Below are 20,100 nucleotides of genomic sequence, written 5' to 3'. Positions count from 1 at the left end.
GTGAGTATGTTTTATGTTACCATAAACTATACCCATCCTTGGACTTATGTATAGTGTTTCTGCACTCAAAGAATTAAATATTTTATACCAATGCAGGTTACTAAGATTGGGAGTTTCATGCCCTGGTTCCTCCTCACTGTTTGTGATGCTTTGGGAATATCCAAGTGCAGCTGACATATGGATCTGAAGTTCACATGGGCTGAAGATAATCCCTTAGGTTCACTCACCTTTAAGGGATAAGAGGAGGAAGATATGAGTAATAAGGATTATCCAAGTAGACAGTAGAAACTTCAGGACACTATGTATTGTGTCACAGAAAACAAGGAAGAAAATATTTGAGAGTATTCAGTGCTGCTGAAAGGTGAGGAGATGCAGGGACACTAAAAGGTGGCCTTAAATTTAGCATGAAGCTGATAAATTTATTGTGATCAGTTTTATTGAAGGAACAGAAATGAAAGCTAGATGGCCTGAGTTGAGGAGACTAAGTGGAGATAAGAATCATGTAAACCTCTCAGAAACTTGGCTGAAAAAGAAGGAGGAGCAGAGGGTCGTAACTAAGTAGTGAGGTGGTGTTGGGAGAGACTTGCACGTGTTTGAAAGCTGATAGAGAGGAACCCATAAAGGAGGAGATGTTACCTCAGAAAGGGAAGTATCAGGACCAGTGCTAGAGGCTTAGCCTTGCAGAGATGGGACACCCCTTCCCTTTCCATCAGAAGGGAGGAAAGAATAGATGCCAGTGCAGATACATTTTAGGGAAGATGGCAAAAAGTTAAAGGAGGCTCGTGAATGAAAGCTCTGCTGAAGTTTGAGACGATGAATGCTCAGTAGCATTAATTTGTGCTATTGTTTGATTTTCTTTGTTGGGCTGAATTAGTCAGGTACAGGTAGGGGAGACAGTGAAGCTCAGGAGGTTTACACCAGCGACTAGGTCAGCGCTACCTCCTCTTTAAAAGATATCCCAGTCTCCTTGACTTTAGGCATGGGCCCAGTCATAGACCCTTATCTCCTAGCTGTGTGGATTAGTCCATCGGCAGGATACCACATCAACTGGAATCGTTTCAAACTGGAGCTGGGAGAAAGAACTGTTTGTTTCCTCTTGTTGAGAGACACAAAGATGTAAATGGGTGTTGCTTGTTGTGGACATGTTTCCTGTGTGGTAAAGAAACAAGGAGTAGAGATGTTTGGGTGGAAAGAGGAGAAGAATTGAGAGGAGAGGAGGAAGAGTTGTAAATTCCTGTGTCCCTGAGGCCAGTTCCATCCATATCATTTTATTATTTGGCTACATAAACTATTAGGTCCCCCTTACCCTTAACGTAGTTAGAGTTTGTGTTTGTATTTGAAACTATGGAAACTTTAACTAATATGTGGGATACAAATTTGGAAAGGTCAGAGTAGGATTGGTCAAGAGTTACAGTGTTTCTGCTCAGGGACAACAGAAAGGCAGTGGGACAAAGAAGTACCACTGGATGAGGTCGCAGAGTGCGGGGTCCAGGCTACACAGGAAAGGAAGTGATGACTGTTGGGCTAGCGATAAAGAGGAGTCAAGGAATTCAGTTCTCAGCTAAGCTAAGAAGATCTGTGATGGGGGTGTATGAGCATTGGATGCATCTGCAAAGCAAATTTCCCTTTTTTAAAAAACATACTAGATCATAAAGCTCTAAAAAGATTCAGGAAAATCCCGTTGTAATTTTGTGATGGAAAAAGATAAGGATTATATCCACTTTTTAAATTTGTTGTGTTGTGTTATATACATAAGGAGAAGACTTGACCTACAAGATGCAAATTTGTTGAATATTCCAAGATACTTTATAATAGATTTTTGTTGTACAGTATACAGCTGATTGAGTAACAGGAATTGACTAATTTGGAACTCAGTATCTCTTTAAGCAAAATGTCCTCATGGGCAAAAAATTTGTTCTGGAACAGAACTTAATGTATTAGAAAATTGTTAGATGCTTTGATATTGTTTTCAATGATCTACCTTTAAGAACAGATCTTTTTTTGTCTTTCGCACATCGTTAAGTTACTCTGGGTTGTATTGAGTATGATCGTATTTAAGAACCTTCAATGATCTGTCTCTTCTCTGTTGGATTTTCTCAGCCCACTGTTACTTGTGGGTTCAAAATGGCTCACACAAGTAATAGAACACGTTTAAAAAACGTTAATCCATCAAAAGTCTCCTGAGGCTTGGGTTAGACTTTGGCTTTCTCTGCACTTCTGTAAGTGCAGCTCGTGAGATATTAGCTATATGATAGGTTATTGTAGTTCTCCAGTAAATTTGAGTTCCTCAGAAAAGAATATTTAATTTATAGCATGGTCTTTGTGCTTCAATTACCCCTTATTTTAATTTGATGTTCTATCATTTTTATATTTGAGGATGTGTTTCACCATGTCCTGATAGTGATAAAATGTGTCCTGATTTTTATTAGCTCCCATAATTATCCAATAGTTAAATTTATTGTTGTAGCCCCAGTGAAGAACTCCCACAGAGTCTGTCAGCATGCTGGCTAATGATACATGTATAGAGTCTTAAACAGTGTAAAATCTGTAACCTAAGTATATTTGTACTGAATCTGGAAGTGTTTTGCTGAAAGGGGGATTCACCACTGGTGTGCAGTCTGTGCGCGCACGCACGCGAACTGTCTCTTACACTTGGACGAGATGCTAGACTGCAGAAGGTAGAAGTACTAGGCAGTGCTACCTCTGCTCTGCCGTGCCACCTGGAGAACTTTCTGAACGTGCCATTTCCTCATTTGAAAGATGAGGGTTTGGATGGCACCTGATCTTCCTATTTCCCATCTCAAAGTATTTGAAATCTTTGCCAAGTCTAATAGTCCAAGTCCTTCTTGGAAGAAAAATGTTCCAACTTCAGCATAATGTTACTATGCGCATAGTTATCCTTTTCTTCAATATCATTTACTGTTGCTTTTGTGTTTTCTTTATAACATCTTACTTAAAATTAAGAAAGCAGAGATGTGGAGTAGCATCTTCTTGGATAGTTGTCATAGAACAGCTTGATTACACGGAGCTTGTGTGTCATGCCAGACCTGGGAGGATCAGCGAGGCAGTCTTCTGATGACTTGCCTGTGTCATTATTGCCACCAAAGCTCTGAAGAAGCTTTCTGTCTCCCTCCACCACCTCACACACACCAGTGTTGCACTCACTAACTGAGAAGCAGGAGTATGAAGTTAGACCAATAAAAGCTGCTTAAGTCATTGGTATAGAAACTCCGAAATTGTTCTAAGATGGTTTTCCATAATCTAGCTTCAGCCCACCTTCCATGTATCTTGCTCATTAAGTTATAATGAAAACAGTTGTATTTATTGTTGAAATGATGAATGAAATTAGTGAAAAGATATGAGTGCGGCAATATCCAAACTAGTGAAACTACAAGACCGTATTTTGAATAAATCGTCTAATTTTAATCATATCCTAATATTTTACTATGGTCAAAGGTAATACAGTGTTGTATGTCTTATTATAAAAGACATTTCTTACTTTGTGAAAAATCTCTGTTTCACAACACACTGTTCACTTGCCTCCCCTGTGTGTTCCTCATCTCTGCGTAGCCAACAGGATGACCAAGCCTGGGGCCTGGAGCTTGCTTTGCTGAATCACTCAAGCCTTTTGGCTTTGGTAATTTGCTGAATTCAAAATGTTGAACAGAATGAGAATAATAATTCCGTCTTGTTTTCTTCCTTTACAGGCTCTGTACAACTCAATCAAGAATGAGAAGCTTGAATGGGCAGTGTAAGTATGCTGGATGTCAGCCTTTTGATAAATGAACTACTTGCTCTTTTCCTACTGTTTTTCTTTATGCCTTGGAGCTGATCCTAAAGGATTAAATATGCATGGCCAGTTCTCATTTTACCCAATGTCTTACCTACTTTGTATAAAACCTAAGTAAACCCTGAGTATCCTGTGTCTTTTTCTTGGTACCCAGCATGTTCCTATTCTGCTTTTTTTTTTTTTTTTTGAGGAAGATTAGCCCTGAGCTAACTACTGCCAGTCCTTCTCTTTTTGCTGAGGAAGATTGGCCCTGAGCTAACATCCATACCCATCTTCCTTACTTTATACGTGGGATGCCCACCACAGCATGGCTTTTGCCAAGCAGTGCCATGTCTGCACCCGGGATGCAAGCCGCAGAACCGTGGGACCACCAAGAAGCGGAACGTGTGAACTTTACCGCTGTGCCACCGGGTGGGCCCCGCTATTCTGCTTTTAATCTGGTTGCTATGCCTGTAGCCAATTAACTGTCTTTTTAATGTATCCATTTAAAAATAGCATTCTAAAAGAGAATCTAAAAGAAAACTCACATTCCAAATTCCAATACAAATGATTTTGATGCCATCCACTTATTTTAATTCTCTCCTTCCTGTCATCATAGATCAAGGCTTTTCAATTCTATTTCCTACGACACTAATTATACTAGAATATTGATAGATAAGCTTCAGAAATGATGGATTAAATAAAACTAAAAAAATTTTTACTGCAAAACTTCCACGAGCTTATATAACACCAACATATATTGTCAATCTCCAAGAGAGGAATAGAATTTGCAGTGTTTCCTAAGCCTGTTTGACAGTAAAATGTAGTGTTTCAAAGTACATACTTTGAGAGATATTATTACAGATAAATTACACCTAACTCTAAGTAGGTCAACAATACCACTCGTTAAATGTTCACTAATCAGTGTAGCAGTTAAGAATTTAATTTGTTAAGGAAGAATCTTTACTAAGAATTCAATCAAGTTGTCAGGAAATTAGGTCAAAATAATAGAACTACATGTGAAATTTATTTTTGATTTTTGCTGATATTAAGCATTCATAAATATTTTTCTGCCATATGACCCAACATGGCAGCCAGCAGTGAACTTAGGTTTACAGAATCATAACTTGGGAGATAGATCTATTCCTTCTTATGCACATTGGAGAAAAGTGGCTTAGCAGCTGACTGCATCTCACACATATTATGCCAGAATGAATAAGAAATATCAATACCATTTTAATTGTTTCCACTAATTGTAAGGCCATACATATGATACTGATTTAAATTAGAGATTCACAGTTTAAGTTGAGACTGTAATATTTGCAAGTGTTATGTGATGCTTTATGTGTCTGTGTGTATGTACAACGTGAGACTCACTTATAGACAATCTACCGTTTCAAGGAAAACACATTAAGATCAATATGAATGTATAGTTGAAGATCCAAAGTGATCATTTTTGGACTTATCTCTCATGAATGAAAGTGAGTTTTCTAGAAAAATTTCATAAGTGATATACTTAGAATCATGATGAAATATTAAAGGCATATCCTAACCTATGGAGAATATCTGCTCTAGAGAAAATTAATAAAAATGAAACAATTATACATGTATTCACATTAGGGGAAAGAATGTTTTGAAGATTCTTTTATAAAGTTATTTTGAACAGCAACTAAATACACTCCTGAGAATCTGTTTTGCAAATGTGGTTTTAATGTGTTGAATTTGTTACAGTAGGTTTTATTTATATTTATGTGTAGTGGCAATTTGGTGCAAGAAAACTTTATCTTGGGCCCTATCCATGGGTGGAGTGGGTGGGAGTTTCCCCCAAGAACTGGATTCTACCGTGGCTCTCTTGTCAAGTCAACAGAGCATTGTGTTGAGGTTCTCAGATTTCAGAGGCAGATGGATTTGGGTTTGAATTCCTGCTCTGACATGTACTAACTGGGTCACTGACCATGTTAACCTCTAGGCCTCAGTTTCCTCTTATGTATGATGACCAATTATTGAGCTTCATATTGCCCTCAGGATCACCTGTGAAATGTTCTAAAACACTCAGCATAAAGCGAGTTATCCCTCAAATGGTAACTCATATTGAAGCTCATAAAGCTCTCATTTCTATCTTGTCATTTTTCCTTTTATTTCTCTTGTTCATATGCTTTTATATTCACATTTATTTATCACCTTACCAAATAAGGCACTACAATAGTTTATCATATAATTAACTTGTTTTACCTATAAAATGAAAGCATTGGATGAAATCACAACTGTCCAGTTTTAATATTCTGTAAATTTTCAAATTTCACAATTTATCAGTGTTTCTCAAGATGACTTCCTCTGGAAAGAACACTGCTCTCTCCAGAGGATATAAAACAAAAAGGATTTATGGGTCAATCTGATGTACTGTTTGAATTTCTATAGGAGATAAAGGGCCAATACCCCAGCCTTTTTGATCATTGAGTCCTGTTTTGATCCTAAAGTACCTTTTAATAGCTACTAAAACTAATAATCCCTGGAACACACTTTAGAAAACCCTGCTGTATGTCCATTTATATGATCCTTCAAATCAAGAACTAAGCTTTTTCCTTGATAAGTATGTGCATGTATATAATGATGTATGACACTGTGCTCACCCAGGTCTCTTTGTACCTCTCTGATCACATTTTCTCTGGCTCATTTTCCTCCTGTTACCCATTAGTGTTGGTACCTCCCAAAGATCAGCACTTAGAATTGTCTTCTTTCACTAAAGTCTCTTTCTCAGCAATTTCGTTCATTTTTAGATCTTCATCTGCCCTCTCTGCAAAAATTCTTCCCAAATATATACACAGCTCTGACCTCTTTCCCAAGTTTCAGTTCAACGTTTGCAGTTTCCTGCAGGACATCTCCACTGGCACTTCACGCTCGTCATCTGTCTCTAAACTTTTTCATATGTTCTCCATTTCAGTTAACGACATCAGTGTTTTCCTACCTACCCTAGATTTTGGCCTCTACCTTATCTTTGACTCCTCCCACACCACCTCGCTCACTGCTCCAGAGATGGCTGCAAACAGCCCCTTCCTTTCCTCCTGCTGCTGTGGTCTGAAGTGGGACAGGCATACTTTTGGCCTCCTAATATGTGCCTCCGTCACCAGCTTCCTTCCTGTACTTTAACCTCTCTGAAGCACTCCTCTGCTCTAAGACTTCTGTTAGGCTCTGCACATTCTGTCAGCAATCTGTTTATTCCCCAGAGTTTGTCTTCACACAGCCTACCTTTCAACTAAGCTGCTACTAGGCATGATTCCTTGGACTTGCCACGCGGCTTCCTGCCTTTTTGCTGGTACTCCTGAGGTGACCTTTGCCTAGAATCTACATCCCTTCTACTCCTTTGTGTTCAAAGCCTACCGTTCTCTACAGCCCACTCATAATCTGTTCCGTGAGCTCTTTTCCTGATCTTACCAACCAGAAGTAATCTCAGCCCTTTAAACATCCATTTTACTGTATCTGATGAACCATCAGCTTCACTCCCCACTGTAGTTATAGGAGTGTTCTGTTGGACTGCAAGCTCACTAAGGGAATGCTGTGTGTCTGGATTTGTCCCTTTGTATCCTCCAGTGCTGAGCATGATGCTTATATGTAGTGAAGTCGAAATAAAAGGCTCTAAAAAGTATAATACAAGGAACTGCATTTCCTAAAAGACCAGCTTACAATTGTGTAGTTTACACAACAGTTATAGGAAAGATGCTGCTACTGTAGAATTTATGGGCTAACGTATCCTTGCATGGAGGTATCTTGATGTTGATTTTAGAACCTTAGAAAAAACTGAATTATAAAATCATGGAATGTTATAACTGGAGAGACCTTGGAGGTGTTTAGTTCATTGGTTTTCTGACTGGGTTCCATAGAGCCCTAGGGTTCCAGGGAGATGCCTGGGGGCTTCCTAGGTGATGTGAGTAAGGAGAAAGGGGGAAAATGACAGAGACCCAGTTCTACCTCCTGCAAGCATTATGAATGTTTTAACTGGCCAAAGCATCCCCACTTTTATCTTTTTGAAAATATATATTTGGAGTTCCACTTAACGTATTTTTTTTAAAGGTGTCTTTACAGTCACGCTGCGTAACAACATTTCGGTCAACGACGGACCACATATATATGACCCATAAGATTAGTACCATACAACCCCTAAGTGTGCAGTAGGCTATACCAGCTAGGGTGGTGTAAGTACATTCTGCAACATTTGCACAACAATGAAGTCGCCTAACGACGCCTTCCTCAGAACATATTCCCGTGCGTGGTAAAGCGATGTATCACTGCACTCAGAAATTTCTGTTTGAAAAGAACTACTCCAGTTTAATGTTCTCGTTTCACGTATGAGGAAAATGCAGTCAAGAAGCATTACTTACCAGGTCCAGAGTCACACAGTGAGTGTAGTGGCAAAGCCAGGGTCTGCTTCCACGCCTGTCCTGGCTCCCCGTGGCAGCACCCTGCTGCCTCACTTCTCTGGAGCCGCACACTCTTTGCCAGGCGGGGATCACGTCTGAAGGTTTCTGTGCCAGCCTTTGACACAGTGAAAATTAAGAGTGTTTTATATTAAAGGTTTAGTCTCATTAAATGCTCCTAGAATTACTAATGTTTTTCCCCCCAGGCATTTAAAAATTCATCTATTCCACAAATAGTCTTTAAGCAGCTACTTCTGCGCCTGGCCCAGTACTGTGCCCCACATACAAATATGAAAAAGATGTAGGTTCTGTGCCTAATGAGAACACAGATGGGAGTATATGGGAGGGAGTGGATTGTACAACGATGAAAACATAAAAATTGTAGTGCAGAATGCGATTAGCCAAACAGCCTTGTGGAATGTCTCAGCTCCCTCATGCAGGACGATTACCGTTTTTTCCGCAGTTCCCTTGCTCAGTTGTTCGTTATTCATAAAGCGTCTGTTTGTTGAACTACTTTGTACTGGGCAGAATGCTGGAAGTTTGGAGAGAACAAATGTGTATAAGACATTTTCCCTGGCCTTAAGAAATTTTACGGTCTAATACAAATGATTAAAAAAAATTAGAAGTAGTTACTCTCTCTGTTCGGGATGGGATGGGGTGAGGTGAGTTCAAGTGGATATAGGAGCTTATAACTTATGTTAGAATTGTTTAGCATTGTTTAAAATTTAGGTACATGAGAAGCTTCAGAGAATACAATTAACAGAAAAAGGAAACTAAAATAAGTGCATTAGGAAAATTAATGGTCTTCTCTTTCTGCCTTTTGACTTCCATGTTTATTGCTGTTATTGTCTGAGTGTTTGGGAATTATAAGAACTCTCCCTTATCCTGGTCTACAAAAAACTAAAAATTCATATATCCAGCTTCAGTTTAATTAAGACACAATAAAACTAGTTTTAAATAATGTATTTCTGGGTCCCTCCCCACACTCTTACTTCCCTCAGTGACTGGGTTGCAGCAGCACATAGTCCTTATCATTATGCACAACTGTTCTCTGTACCTCTGAGTAAGCATTTTTACAAGCTTGCATCATGGAATAATGTTTTCTATTTCATGTTACCCTATAACTCATTTTGCAAGAGCAGTTTAAAACCTTTCTTGTCTTAGCTTTAAATTAAATTGTTTTCTGTCTGCCCTCACATATCGAATTGTCCTGGCTAATTAGGAATTAGCCGAGCTGGTGTCACCTTGGGAACTTTCTGTCCTTCAGATCATGTGTTATGAAAGCCCTGAGCTTTAAAAAGTGTGGTTTTAACTACCAACAGTTCATTGTTTGGCTTCTTTATCATTTTTTTGTTATAAACTTTAGTTATCGCTGGTCTTTTCTGGAAACCAGTGCTGCCCATTTATTGCCTGATTTTAGGAAGTAGAGAAAGCTCTCCAAAGATTTCCTCCTCTTCTTCGCCATGATTATGTGGGACACTGCCTGTGAGTGTGACAGTGGGTACCTGTGTTTACGTCTGTGTACTGTGAGAGAATGATAGATAAAGGCAATGGAGTAACTGGTACTTGTTCTTTTATGAGGCGCTTTAATTCTTTATCCAATCCAAGGGTCTGAATCTGAAATGGGCAACTGCTTCTAAAGCTCTTTGCTGTGTAATTGCTGAAAAAGGTCTTTTTCCAAGAAAAGAACCCTTCAAGAACTCTTTTTACTTTCATTCCTTGATCCTTGTTCATGTTTTACTTAACTCAGTGTTGATTCTAATTTTGCTTTAGGTAATAATACATATCACGTAAAACGTAGTCTCAATTGTTGCTCTATAGGAAATGGCCATCAAGAAAGAATAGCTTATTTCCACTCAAGACAGGATTTTTTTAACTTAGACTGATTGAAATGAGCCACTTTGAGCTGATGAATGTAATTCATTCCCATGCGTTTAAGTTATTTTGGAATAAAACACTTATGTGGTACTTTGATCTAAGAAGTCCAAAAGTAATTCTTGTTTTAAACTTCCAAATGGCCACTTGTAGTTGATAATAATTACTGGTGAGAAAGCTAAGACACAGCGAAGTTGCAGTAAGTTGGACAATGGTTGTAGTTACAGCGAATGTAGTAAATTTTATATAAAGAAAAGTTCGAATGTAGGGGGAAAGAGGTAGGAGGGTTGACATTAGGAGTTACTGGTAGAGAGATCTAACCATGGGAAAATTAATAAAACTGTTCATGTGAGATATTTGACTATAAAGATGGAATAAAAGTCAGTTCTCCATCTGGGGTGCTCATGCTGTTAAACATTTTCTAGGTGAGCGTTGTGCCTCCTTGACATGCTAGACTAGAATAAGACTTCACGTTCCCGCCATCGGTACTGTCTGTTAGGTTATCCTCCCATTCCCGACGTGGAGGTACTGCATCATGCTGGACTCTTGGTAAAATAATAATTCTAATGTTAATATTAGATGAAATTCACACATTTAGGAGACAATCTTAATGAATATTAACTAAGGGTAAGTCTATATTTATACAGTGGATGTGTGAAGGATACTATTAGTTTGATTGGTCTACTTATAAATTCAGTGAAAATGCATTGAATATAAGATAAGGAAAGAAAAGAAACAAAGAAATACCATAGTTATGACAAAGTGATCAAAAACTTGAAGGAGATTTTGAGCTGAAGAATTGGTGTCACTTAAAAATTTATTAGTGGGGCCAGCCTCACTGGCCTAGTGGTTAAGTTCAGTGCACTCTGCCTCAGCGACCTGGGTTTGGTTCCCGGGCGCTGACCTGCACCACTCCATTAGCGGTCATGCCGTGCTGGTGACCCACATATTAAAAAATAGAGGAAGATTGGCAGGGATGTTAGCTGAGGGTGAATCTTCCTCAGAAAAACGAAAACAAACAAACAAATTTGTTAGCTAAAAATGATATTGAACCATGGGATCACTCTCCCAGATTTTAGTGTTTAAAGGAAGAAAGATTTCAGGATTTAAAATTAGAAAAGATTCTAATATAGCTCTGTGAAATGTGATTTTATTACGTGTCTGAATCATGGCTCACAGTTAACATTTAATCCGTGAGTACCTATTTTTCTCAGCCATCTCAAGTATGCTAACTCAGATATATAGGAAACTAGAAAAATTTGCCATCTAATTCTTAGCTTTAAAAAGACAAGTTAAAAAAAATGTCTGCTTTCCGTGTAAATAGTGTCTCTGTCAGTGATGAGATTGAGATGGATACTTAGAATTTATATGAGGAACAGACATGTTGGTGAGCAGACGGAATGTGATTATAATGTTAGTAGCCTACTTGTCCCAAAGCAATTTTAGAATCACTGAGGCGCAAAGAATTATGCAGGCTGGGATTTAAGGAAAGTGCTTTTTTCCTAATATGCTGCTGATTTAGAAGTTTATATCATCTGTATCATTTGCTAAGGCTTTTATTTTTGTTAAAGAATGCCACAAGAAGAAAATACAATAAACATAATTTCTAAGTGAAGCATAATATGCATGCAATGACTAATATAGTGCCTTGAACATTTTAGACAATAGTTTGAATTTCATTGAGCATTTTGTACGTGTACATTGTGACATACACTTATACATACATTTTCAGAGGTGAGAAAAATTTAACCAGCCAGATTAAATTTAACCAGCCAGATTAATAATACCAAAGGAAGTTGTTTTTCGTTGCCATTAAAAATTCCCTGGTAGGTCTTTTGGAAACATCTAACATCTGGTTTGACCCCAGTGTACTTCCAAGAACTTTGTTTTCAAACTGTCTTATTATCTACAGTTAAGGTTTTCTTAGTTTGGAAAGCATGCTACGGTGATTGTACGTACAGTCAGATCCTTTATTTCAGAAAGCCAAGTTACTAGCCTACATCTTCCTTGCACCTGGCAGCATTCTTCTTGGTGTTAAAGAGCTATTGACAGAGCTTGACTTTTTAATGAAAGTGTATTATTCTCTTTTTTACCGTTAAGATGCCTGTGTCAGAATAAGATATTTTTAGAAAATAAAATGTATTTCCTGTTTTTGTCAGAATGTTTACATTTAATTACGTGTTTTTTTATTTTTGTTAAGCAAAGAGGACAGATCCATTTTAAACTCACCCCACCTTGTGGCATAATATGATGTGATATAATAGAAACCCTGTGACAAGTCAGCACAGTTTTTTATAAGTTTATTCTTCACTTTATTTTCCAGCAGTCCCCCGATCGCAATATTTGGATGATATTCAACTTAGTGTTCTGTTCCGGCACTCAACCACTATGTTCATTCTTTAAAAACAGATTTCTTGAGGTATAATTTACAGCTGTAAAATTCACCCATTTGAGTGCCCAATTTCATGGTTTTTGTAAATTTACAGAATTGTATAATGATCACCACAGACCATCAGCCCATGACTATCACTCTGTAAAGGTTCCTTGTGCTTGTGATTTAGCATATTTGATATAAATTCTTCCCTCCTCTCTGGTCCTACACTGTTTTGTACATAACTTTGTTGAGGCATATATTTATAAAAAAATTTATTACCCCTTATTATGTCTATGTGTTTCCACTTCTGGACTATGAGTCCTTCAAAGAGTCTTAATCCTTTTGATATCCCCACTGCTTAGCATGCTGCCTGGCAACTAAAGATTCCTTCTAATCATGACTGAGCTGGCAGTGACTCCATCGTGAAGGTGAGCAGGGCCTTGGCCTCGTGCTGTCTACTGTGCTCCATGGGCCTCCCTGTGGATGATGCAGATCTTTCGAATCAGAGAGACCCTCAAGGAGGCCTGTTAGCCACTTACCATAGGTCCTGCCTATGTGAGGTTACCTCTCTGAACCTTAGTTTTTCACTGAGGTGATAACATCTGCCTTTTTAGAATGTTTGTGGTGTTAAGAAATTAAGTTATGATCATGTTCATGATAATGACTGGAGGTTCAGGGTGGAGTTTGGTATCTGATTCATACCCCATACCTGTCTTTAACATTTTGGCTAGAGGAGTATGTGCACAGAGTATGGAGTCAAATGAATTCAAGCGTCTGCTCTATAACCCGAAGTGCAAGGTGCCCTAGGAAAGTTAGATTGGAGACTCCAGTGGGGGCCTGAGTGACTGCCAATCTTGCTGAGCCCAGCTACCTAACTTTATTTTGGACCAAGAAATCAGAACTAAAAGATGAGAGGCAAGCCTGACCCACTGAGTCTGCCACACGATGAGGCAGAAGAGAGAGAGTACTCTGTTTGATGCCAGAGGGTGGCGTAGGGAGGACTGAGAAGCTCATGTGAAGCTCACAGTTCAGAGGCACAGACTCACTAAAGACTGAGACCAAATCATAGAGCTCTAGAATGCTTCTTTCCCCAACCTTACCACTGTATTACTAAAGGCCTATTTACAGCAGTTCCTTTTACCCAGCACATTGTTTCCGACTATGAAGAGAACATTACAAGGCATACTGAAAGGTAGTAAACATAATTTGGAGAGGCAGAGCAAGCATCACAACCAGACTCAGATATAGCAGGGATTTGGGATTATTTGATGAGGAATTTAAAACAACTATGATTAATATGCTGAGAACTCTAATGAATACAGTAGACAGCATGCAAGAACAGATGGATGCTGTAAGCAGCCAAGTGGAAATTCTAAGAAAAAATCAAAAAGAAATGCTTGAGATCAAAAACATTGTAACAGAAGTGAAGAGTGCTTTTGATGGGCTCATTAGTATACTGGACAAATGTGAGAAAAGAATCTCTGAGCTTAAGAATATGTCAATAGAAGCTTCAAAAATGGAAAAGCAGAGAAAAAAAAAACACTAGGAAAAAAAAAGAGAATATCCAAGAACTGTAGGACAACTACAAAAGGTATAACACACACATAATGAGAATAGCAGAAAGAAAAGAAAGAGAGAAAGGAACACAGGAAATATTTGAAGCAACAATGACTGAGAATTTCCCACAACTTCATGTCAGGCACCAAACTATAGATCCAAGAAACTCAGAGAACACCAAGCAGGGTAAAAACTACAGGTGTGAAACAAAACCTGAACCTAGGCATATCATATACAACCTGCAGAAAATTAAAGAGGAAGAAAAAATCTTGAAAGAAACCAGAGGTGAAAAACACGTTTCCTATAAAGGAACAAAGGTGAGAATTCTATTCGACTTTTCAGAGTCCATGCAAGCAAGAAGAGAGTGTAGTCAAATATTTAAAGTATTGAGAGAAAAAACTCACCAACCTAAAATTCTATACCCTGAGAAATTATCCTTCAAACAGAAAGCAGAGGGGCTTTGACAATTACTTAGAAAAAATCCGTGCTGTTAGATTCATGTCTTGAATTTATGGAGCAATTCCTGAAAGTAAGCAAAAGTGTGATGAGTGGAAGGAGTTTGAACACATAGATTTTGAACCATTTTAATGACTTTTCAGAAGCAGCAAAGAAGTCCTAGAAAAAAGTGATTTGTTTAGGATCACAACTGACAAAATGGTTCAGTGCTTTTTCTACTTACCTAAGCTATCTCAAAACTTAAAATAAGAAATAAACTAAATTCGTTCCGGGGGAAAGGATAAATGAGTAAAAGGTAAACTTGATAAAAAATAACTTCCTCCTAAATCTTATTAGTACAATTAAAGTATTGCCTTTCACAAAGTATATAAGGTAATTTTCTTGAAATTTTATACTCATTCCTATGCATATATGACTAAAAATAAGTCTAATCTGAAAATTTAGACTTTACATATTTATACTGAATAAATATTGACTGAAAATCTGTACATACCAGAGGTTATTGGATGATTTAATTGAAGATTAATCTTAGAGGAGATTTTTTTTTTCTACCTTATATACTTTTATAAAGTATTCACTGTAAGATCTAAAAGAAAGAAAGAAAAGTAAAGGAGAGACGTCACCAAGATAGCAACATAGGTCATTTCTGACTAAACTCCCCCTCATGAGAATAATGACTAACAACTCTTCACGGACAAGAGATTGCTGAAAGAATCCTAAAACTTGGGAGTGAGGCTGAAGCATGCCCCCTGCACCACAGAAACCAAGATGGACTGCGTTACAAGGGTAAGAGGGACAGCTACAAGCTGACTGCACTGCCCCTCCACAAACCAGAGCAGCATTGTCAGGGGTGACACCCAGCCCCTCCAGCATTGTGGGTCTCTTTATGGGAGCCCCTACTCTGGTTTTCCCTATGAGGATCACCAGGGAATCTGCGGGGCTCAACCTCTGGGGATCTGATTGAGACTGAGAAGTGGAGTGGGGCTTTCAGTAACCAACACTTGAATCTTGGCAGACCAAGTACCTAACTGCAGAACCCAAGTAGTAGTCTTAACCAGCAGCTTTGCTCATCTGCAGAACTAAGTTGGTGGTGCAGTCAGACCAGGGAATTTGGTGGAGTACAGGTCTGCCTAATTTGGGTCCCCAAATGAGGAGTTCTGCTAGCCCCAGATTTTGGTCTGCCCACGCCCAGGCAGAAAAGCTGAGTCATAGCCCCACCCGCTGTGGAGCATATCCTCCAACCCCATCTGACGGGAAGGGCTAGTGAGAACACCCAGAAGCTGTGTAAGCCAGCAACTCTTGAGCCCAGAGGTGGGCAGGCAGAGCTGATTTCCCCCAGGGCAAAGCCAGTGGCCCTGTTTAGTCAGGGAACTTGAGGCACAGGTTGGCTTGAGTCAAAACCACAAACAAAAAGCATTAGTGCCCTTGCAGATGCTTCTCCTGCTGTGCCTGGGCAGGGAAACTAATTCATAGCCCCACTTATTGCTAAATACGGTCTTTAGCCACTCAACTGGAGAACCTTGCCAGAGCACACAGGAAGCTGTGTAGCCTGTACAACAGCCCTGCTTGAACAGAGAGCAAAGGCAATGACTTTTCCTGTCTGCAGAGTAAATCTGGTGGTCTCACTTGACCAGGATATTCACTGCACACTCTTGCCTGATTTGGGGCCCCAACCAGTGAGCCACACAGGCCCTGGGTTTTGTCCTGCTGTCTTAGCAGTGCAGGGAAGCTAATTCATACCCCACCTACTGGTAAGTATAGTACCCAGTACCAACTATCTAGTAAGCCTGACCAGAGAATCCAGGCAACTATGAAGCTCATCCCACAGCCTTGCCTGGCCAGGGAACCAAGCTAGCAGCCCTAACCAGCTGTTTTCAGCCAGTGACACACACCCCCGACCTCACAGCTTGAACCGTTGCCTTGCCCAAAAGTAGACCCTAATAGCAGACCCCACCTGCCTAAGGATATTACCAGCAGACAACCCAGAAACCCAAACTGAGCTGACTGGTGAAGAACTGTCTCTGCCAAAGCAAACAGGCAAAGTCTGGAAAAGGAAACCATTTACTCAAATGTACAGATACCAACATAGGGAATCAAGGATTGCAAAAACATCAGGTAAATATAACACCACCAAAGGAAACTAATAAAACTGTAATAAGTGATCCTAAAGAGATGGATGTCTTTGAATTGTCAAACAAAGAATTCAGAACAATGCTTTTTGGGAAATTTAGAAAATTACAACAATACACAGACAACTAAATGAAATTAGAAAAACAGTGCATGAACAAAACAAGAAGTTAAACAAAGAAATAGAAATCATCAACACCAAACAGAAATCCTAGAGCTGAAAAAATGCAATAACTGAGCTGAAGAATTCAATAGAGAGCCTCAAAAGCAGACTTGACCGTGCAGAAGAAAATCAGTGACTTCGAAGATAGGAAAATGGAAATTATCCAGTCGGAGGAACAAAAACAAAAAAGAATAAAAGAGAGTGAAGACAGCCTATGAGACTTACAGGACACAATGAAAAGAAACAACGTATGCATTATAGGAATTTCAGAAGGAGACCAGAAATAGAAAGGCATAGAAAGTATATTTAAAGCAATAATGGCTGAAAACTTCCCAAACCTGGGAAGAGAAACCACAGATCCAAGAAAGCTAGAGAACACCAATTAGGTTGAGCTCAAATAGGGCTACACTAAGACACATTACAATTAACTTGCCAAAAGACAAAGAAAAAGAGGGGTTGGCTAGGTGGCATAATGGTCAGGTTCATGCACTCCACTTTAGCAGCCCAGGGTTCGTCAGTTCAGATCCCGGGTTTGGACCTAGCATTGTTCATCAAGCCATGCTGTGGCAGGCATCCCACAAATAAAGTAGAGGAAGATGGGCACAAATGTTGGTTCAGGGCCAGTCTTCCTCAGCAAAAAGAGAAGGATTGACAGCAGATGTTAGCTCAGGTCTAATCTTCCTCAAAAAAAAAAAAAAAGAGAACTTTAAAAGCAGCAAGAGATGAGAGAAATTATGTACAAGGCAACCCCCATAAGACTCTAGGCAGATTTCTCATCAGAAATATTTCAGGTCAGAAGAGAATGAGATGACATATTCAAAATAGAAAGAAAAAAATTGTCAACCAAAAATACTATATCCACTGAAGCTGTCCTTCAGAAATAAAAGGAATAAAGACATTCCCAAACAAACAAAAGCTGAGGGAATTCATTTCCACTAGACCTGGCTTACAAGCAATGCTGAAGAGAGTTCTTTGAGGGAAATAAAAGGATTCTAATTAACATCACAAAAACCTAGAACAGCAGTGTAAAACTCACTGGTAATGGTAAATACATAGTCAAAGTTGGATTCTGTAATAGGGTAATTATGGTATGTAATTCACTTACAACTCTAGTTTAACAGTTAAAACACAAATGTAGTAAAAATAATCAGTTATTATTTATACAGTATAAAAATATGTAAATTATAAGATCAGTAATCTAAAATGTGAGGGGGAGGAGACGAAAAAATATGAAGCTTAAGAATGCTATTGAAGTGAAGCTGTTATTAGTTTAAAATGCGGTGTTACAATTTTAAGATCTTTTACGTGAACATCATGGTAACTGCAAGGGAAAAACTTACAGCAGTTGCACAAAAGAACATGATCAAGTCAAAGCATACTGACACCACAAGACATCAAAACACAAAAAAAGGACAACAGGAGAAGAATCAAGGAACAACAGATCTGTAAAATAACCAGAAAGCGATTAACAAAATGGCAATGATCAGTCCTTGTTTATAAGAAATTAAATGTAAACAAATCAAATTCTCCTATCAAAAGACATAGAATGGCTGAGTGTATAAAAAGCCAAGGTCCAACAATATGCTGCCTATAAGAGACTTACTTTAGCCTTAAAGACAGACACAGACTGAGAGTGAAGGGATGGGAAAAGATATGTCAAGTGAATGATAACCAAAAAAGCAGCGGTAGCTATACTTTTATCAGACAAAAGGTACTTTAAAAGTGGTAAAATGATACAAAGAAAGTCACTATGTAATGATAAAGGAGTCAATACATCAAAAAGATATAACAATTATATTTATGTGCCCAAAGTCAGAGCACCTAAATATGTAAAGCAAAAACTGACAGCTAAAAGCAAAATAAACAGCAATACAATAATAGTTGGGGACCTTAACATCCCACTCTCAACAATGGATAGGTCATCCAGAGAATCAATAAGGAAACAGCAGATTTGAACAACACTATAGACCAAATGGACCTAACAAACATACACACAACATTTTACCTGACAGCACTAGAACACACATTCTTCTCAAGTGCACACAGAACATTTTCTAGCTAGACCATATGTTAGGCCACAAAACAAGTGTTAGTAAATTCAAGAAGACTGAAATCATGCCAAGTATCTTCTCTGACCACAGTGGTATGAAACTGGAGAGAAATGAAAATTCATGAATACATGGAACTAACACCCTCTTGAACAACCAGTGGATCAAAGAAGAAATTAAAGGGGAAATTAAAAAGTTCTTGAGACAGACAAAAATGGAAACACAACATACCAAAACTTATGGGATACAGCAAAAGCAGTTCTAAGAAAGAAATTCATAACAATAAAGAAACAAGAAAGAATCCCAAATAAATTAGCTAACTCTATAACTAAGGAACTAGAAAAAGAATAAACTGAGCCAAAAGTTAGCAGAAGGAAGAAAATTGTAAAGATTAGAGCAGAAATAAATAGAGAGCAGAAAACTATACAAAAGATTAACCAAACTAACAGTTGGTTCTTTGAAAAGATAAGCAAAATTGACAAACCTTTCACTAGACTAACCAAGGGAAAAAGAGGACCCAAATAAACAAAATTATTAATGAGAAATTAGACATTACAAGTGATCCCACAGAAATATAAATGATCATAAGAAGCTACTGTGAGCAACTATACACCAACAAACTGGACAACCTAGAATAAATGGAAAACTTCTTAGAAACATACAAACTATCAAGACCGAATCAGAAAGAGATTCAGTCTGAATAGACCGGTTACTAGTAAGGAGACTGAATCATTAATCAAAAATTTCCCAACAAAGAAAATCCCAGGACCACATGGCTTCCCTTGTGAAGTTTACCAAACATTTAAAGAAGAATTAACATCAGTGCTTCTCAGACTCATCTGAAAAATTGAAGAGAACGGAGAACTCCCAAATTCATTTCACAAGTCAAGCTTCACCCTGATACCAAAGCCAGAAAAGGATACTACCAAAAAATAAAACTACAAATCAATATCCCTGATGAATATAGATGCAGAATTTCTCAATAAAATACTAGAAAACAAATTCAGCATCACCTGAAAAGGATCATTCACCATGATCAAGTAGGATTTATACCTGCAGTGCAAGGATGGTTCAACATATGCAGATCAATCTATAGGATACATCACATTAGGGGAATGAAAGAAAAAAAATCATATGATCATCTCAATAGAGGAATAAAAAGCATTAGGCACAATTCAGCATCCATTCATGATAAAAGCTCTTGACAAATTAGGTATAGGAGGAACCTACATCAACATAATAAAGGATGTATATGATAAGCCCAAAGCTAATATCATACTAAACGGTGTAAGTTTGAAAACTTTTCCTCTGAGATCAGG

The 20,100-nt window shown here is 38.4% G+C and overlaps 1 protein-coding gene across 7 annotated transcripts in view; it reads left to right on the top strand.

Moving 5' to 3' along the window:
• The window catches only part of PSD3 (pleckstrin and Sec7 domain containing 3), a 643,022-nt gene that overhangs the window by 507,461 nt on the left and 115,461 nt on the right, over nucleotides 1–20,100 (top strand). For all 7 annotated transcript variants that reach the window (XM_046648392.1, XM_046648393.1, XM_046648398.1 and 4 more), the window contains one exon: nucleotides 3,708–3,751. In XM_046648392.1, the coding sequence (XP_046504348.1) occupies nucleotides 3,708–3,751 (44 nt within the window). The remainder of the gene's footprint in view (nucleotides 1–3,707; nucleotides 3,752–20,100) is intronic.

Source organism: Equus quagga, chromosome 22, assembly GCF_021613505.1.
Source record: "Equus quagga isolate Etosha38 chromosome 22, UCLA_HA_Equagga_1.0, whole genome shotgun sequence".
In the NCBI taxonomy this organism is placed as follows: Eukaryota; Metazoa; Chordata; class Mammalia; order Perissodactyla; family Equidae; genus Equus; species Equus quagga.
The sequence above is the reverse complement of the archived record's forward strand: the minus strand, read 5'-3'. Positions and strand labels throughout refer to the sequence as shown.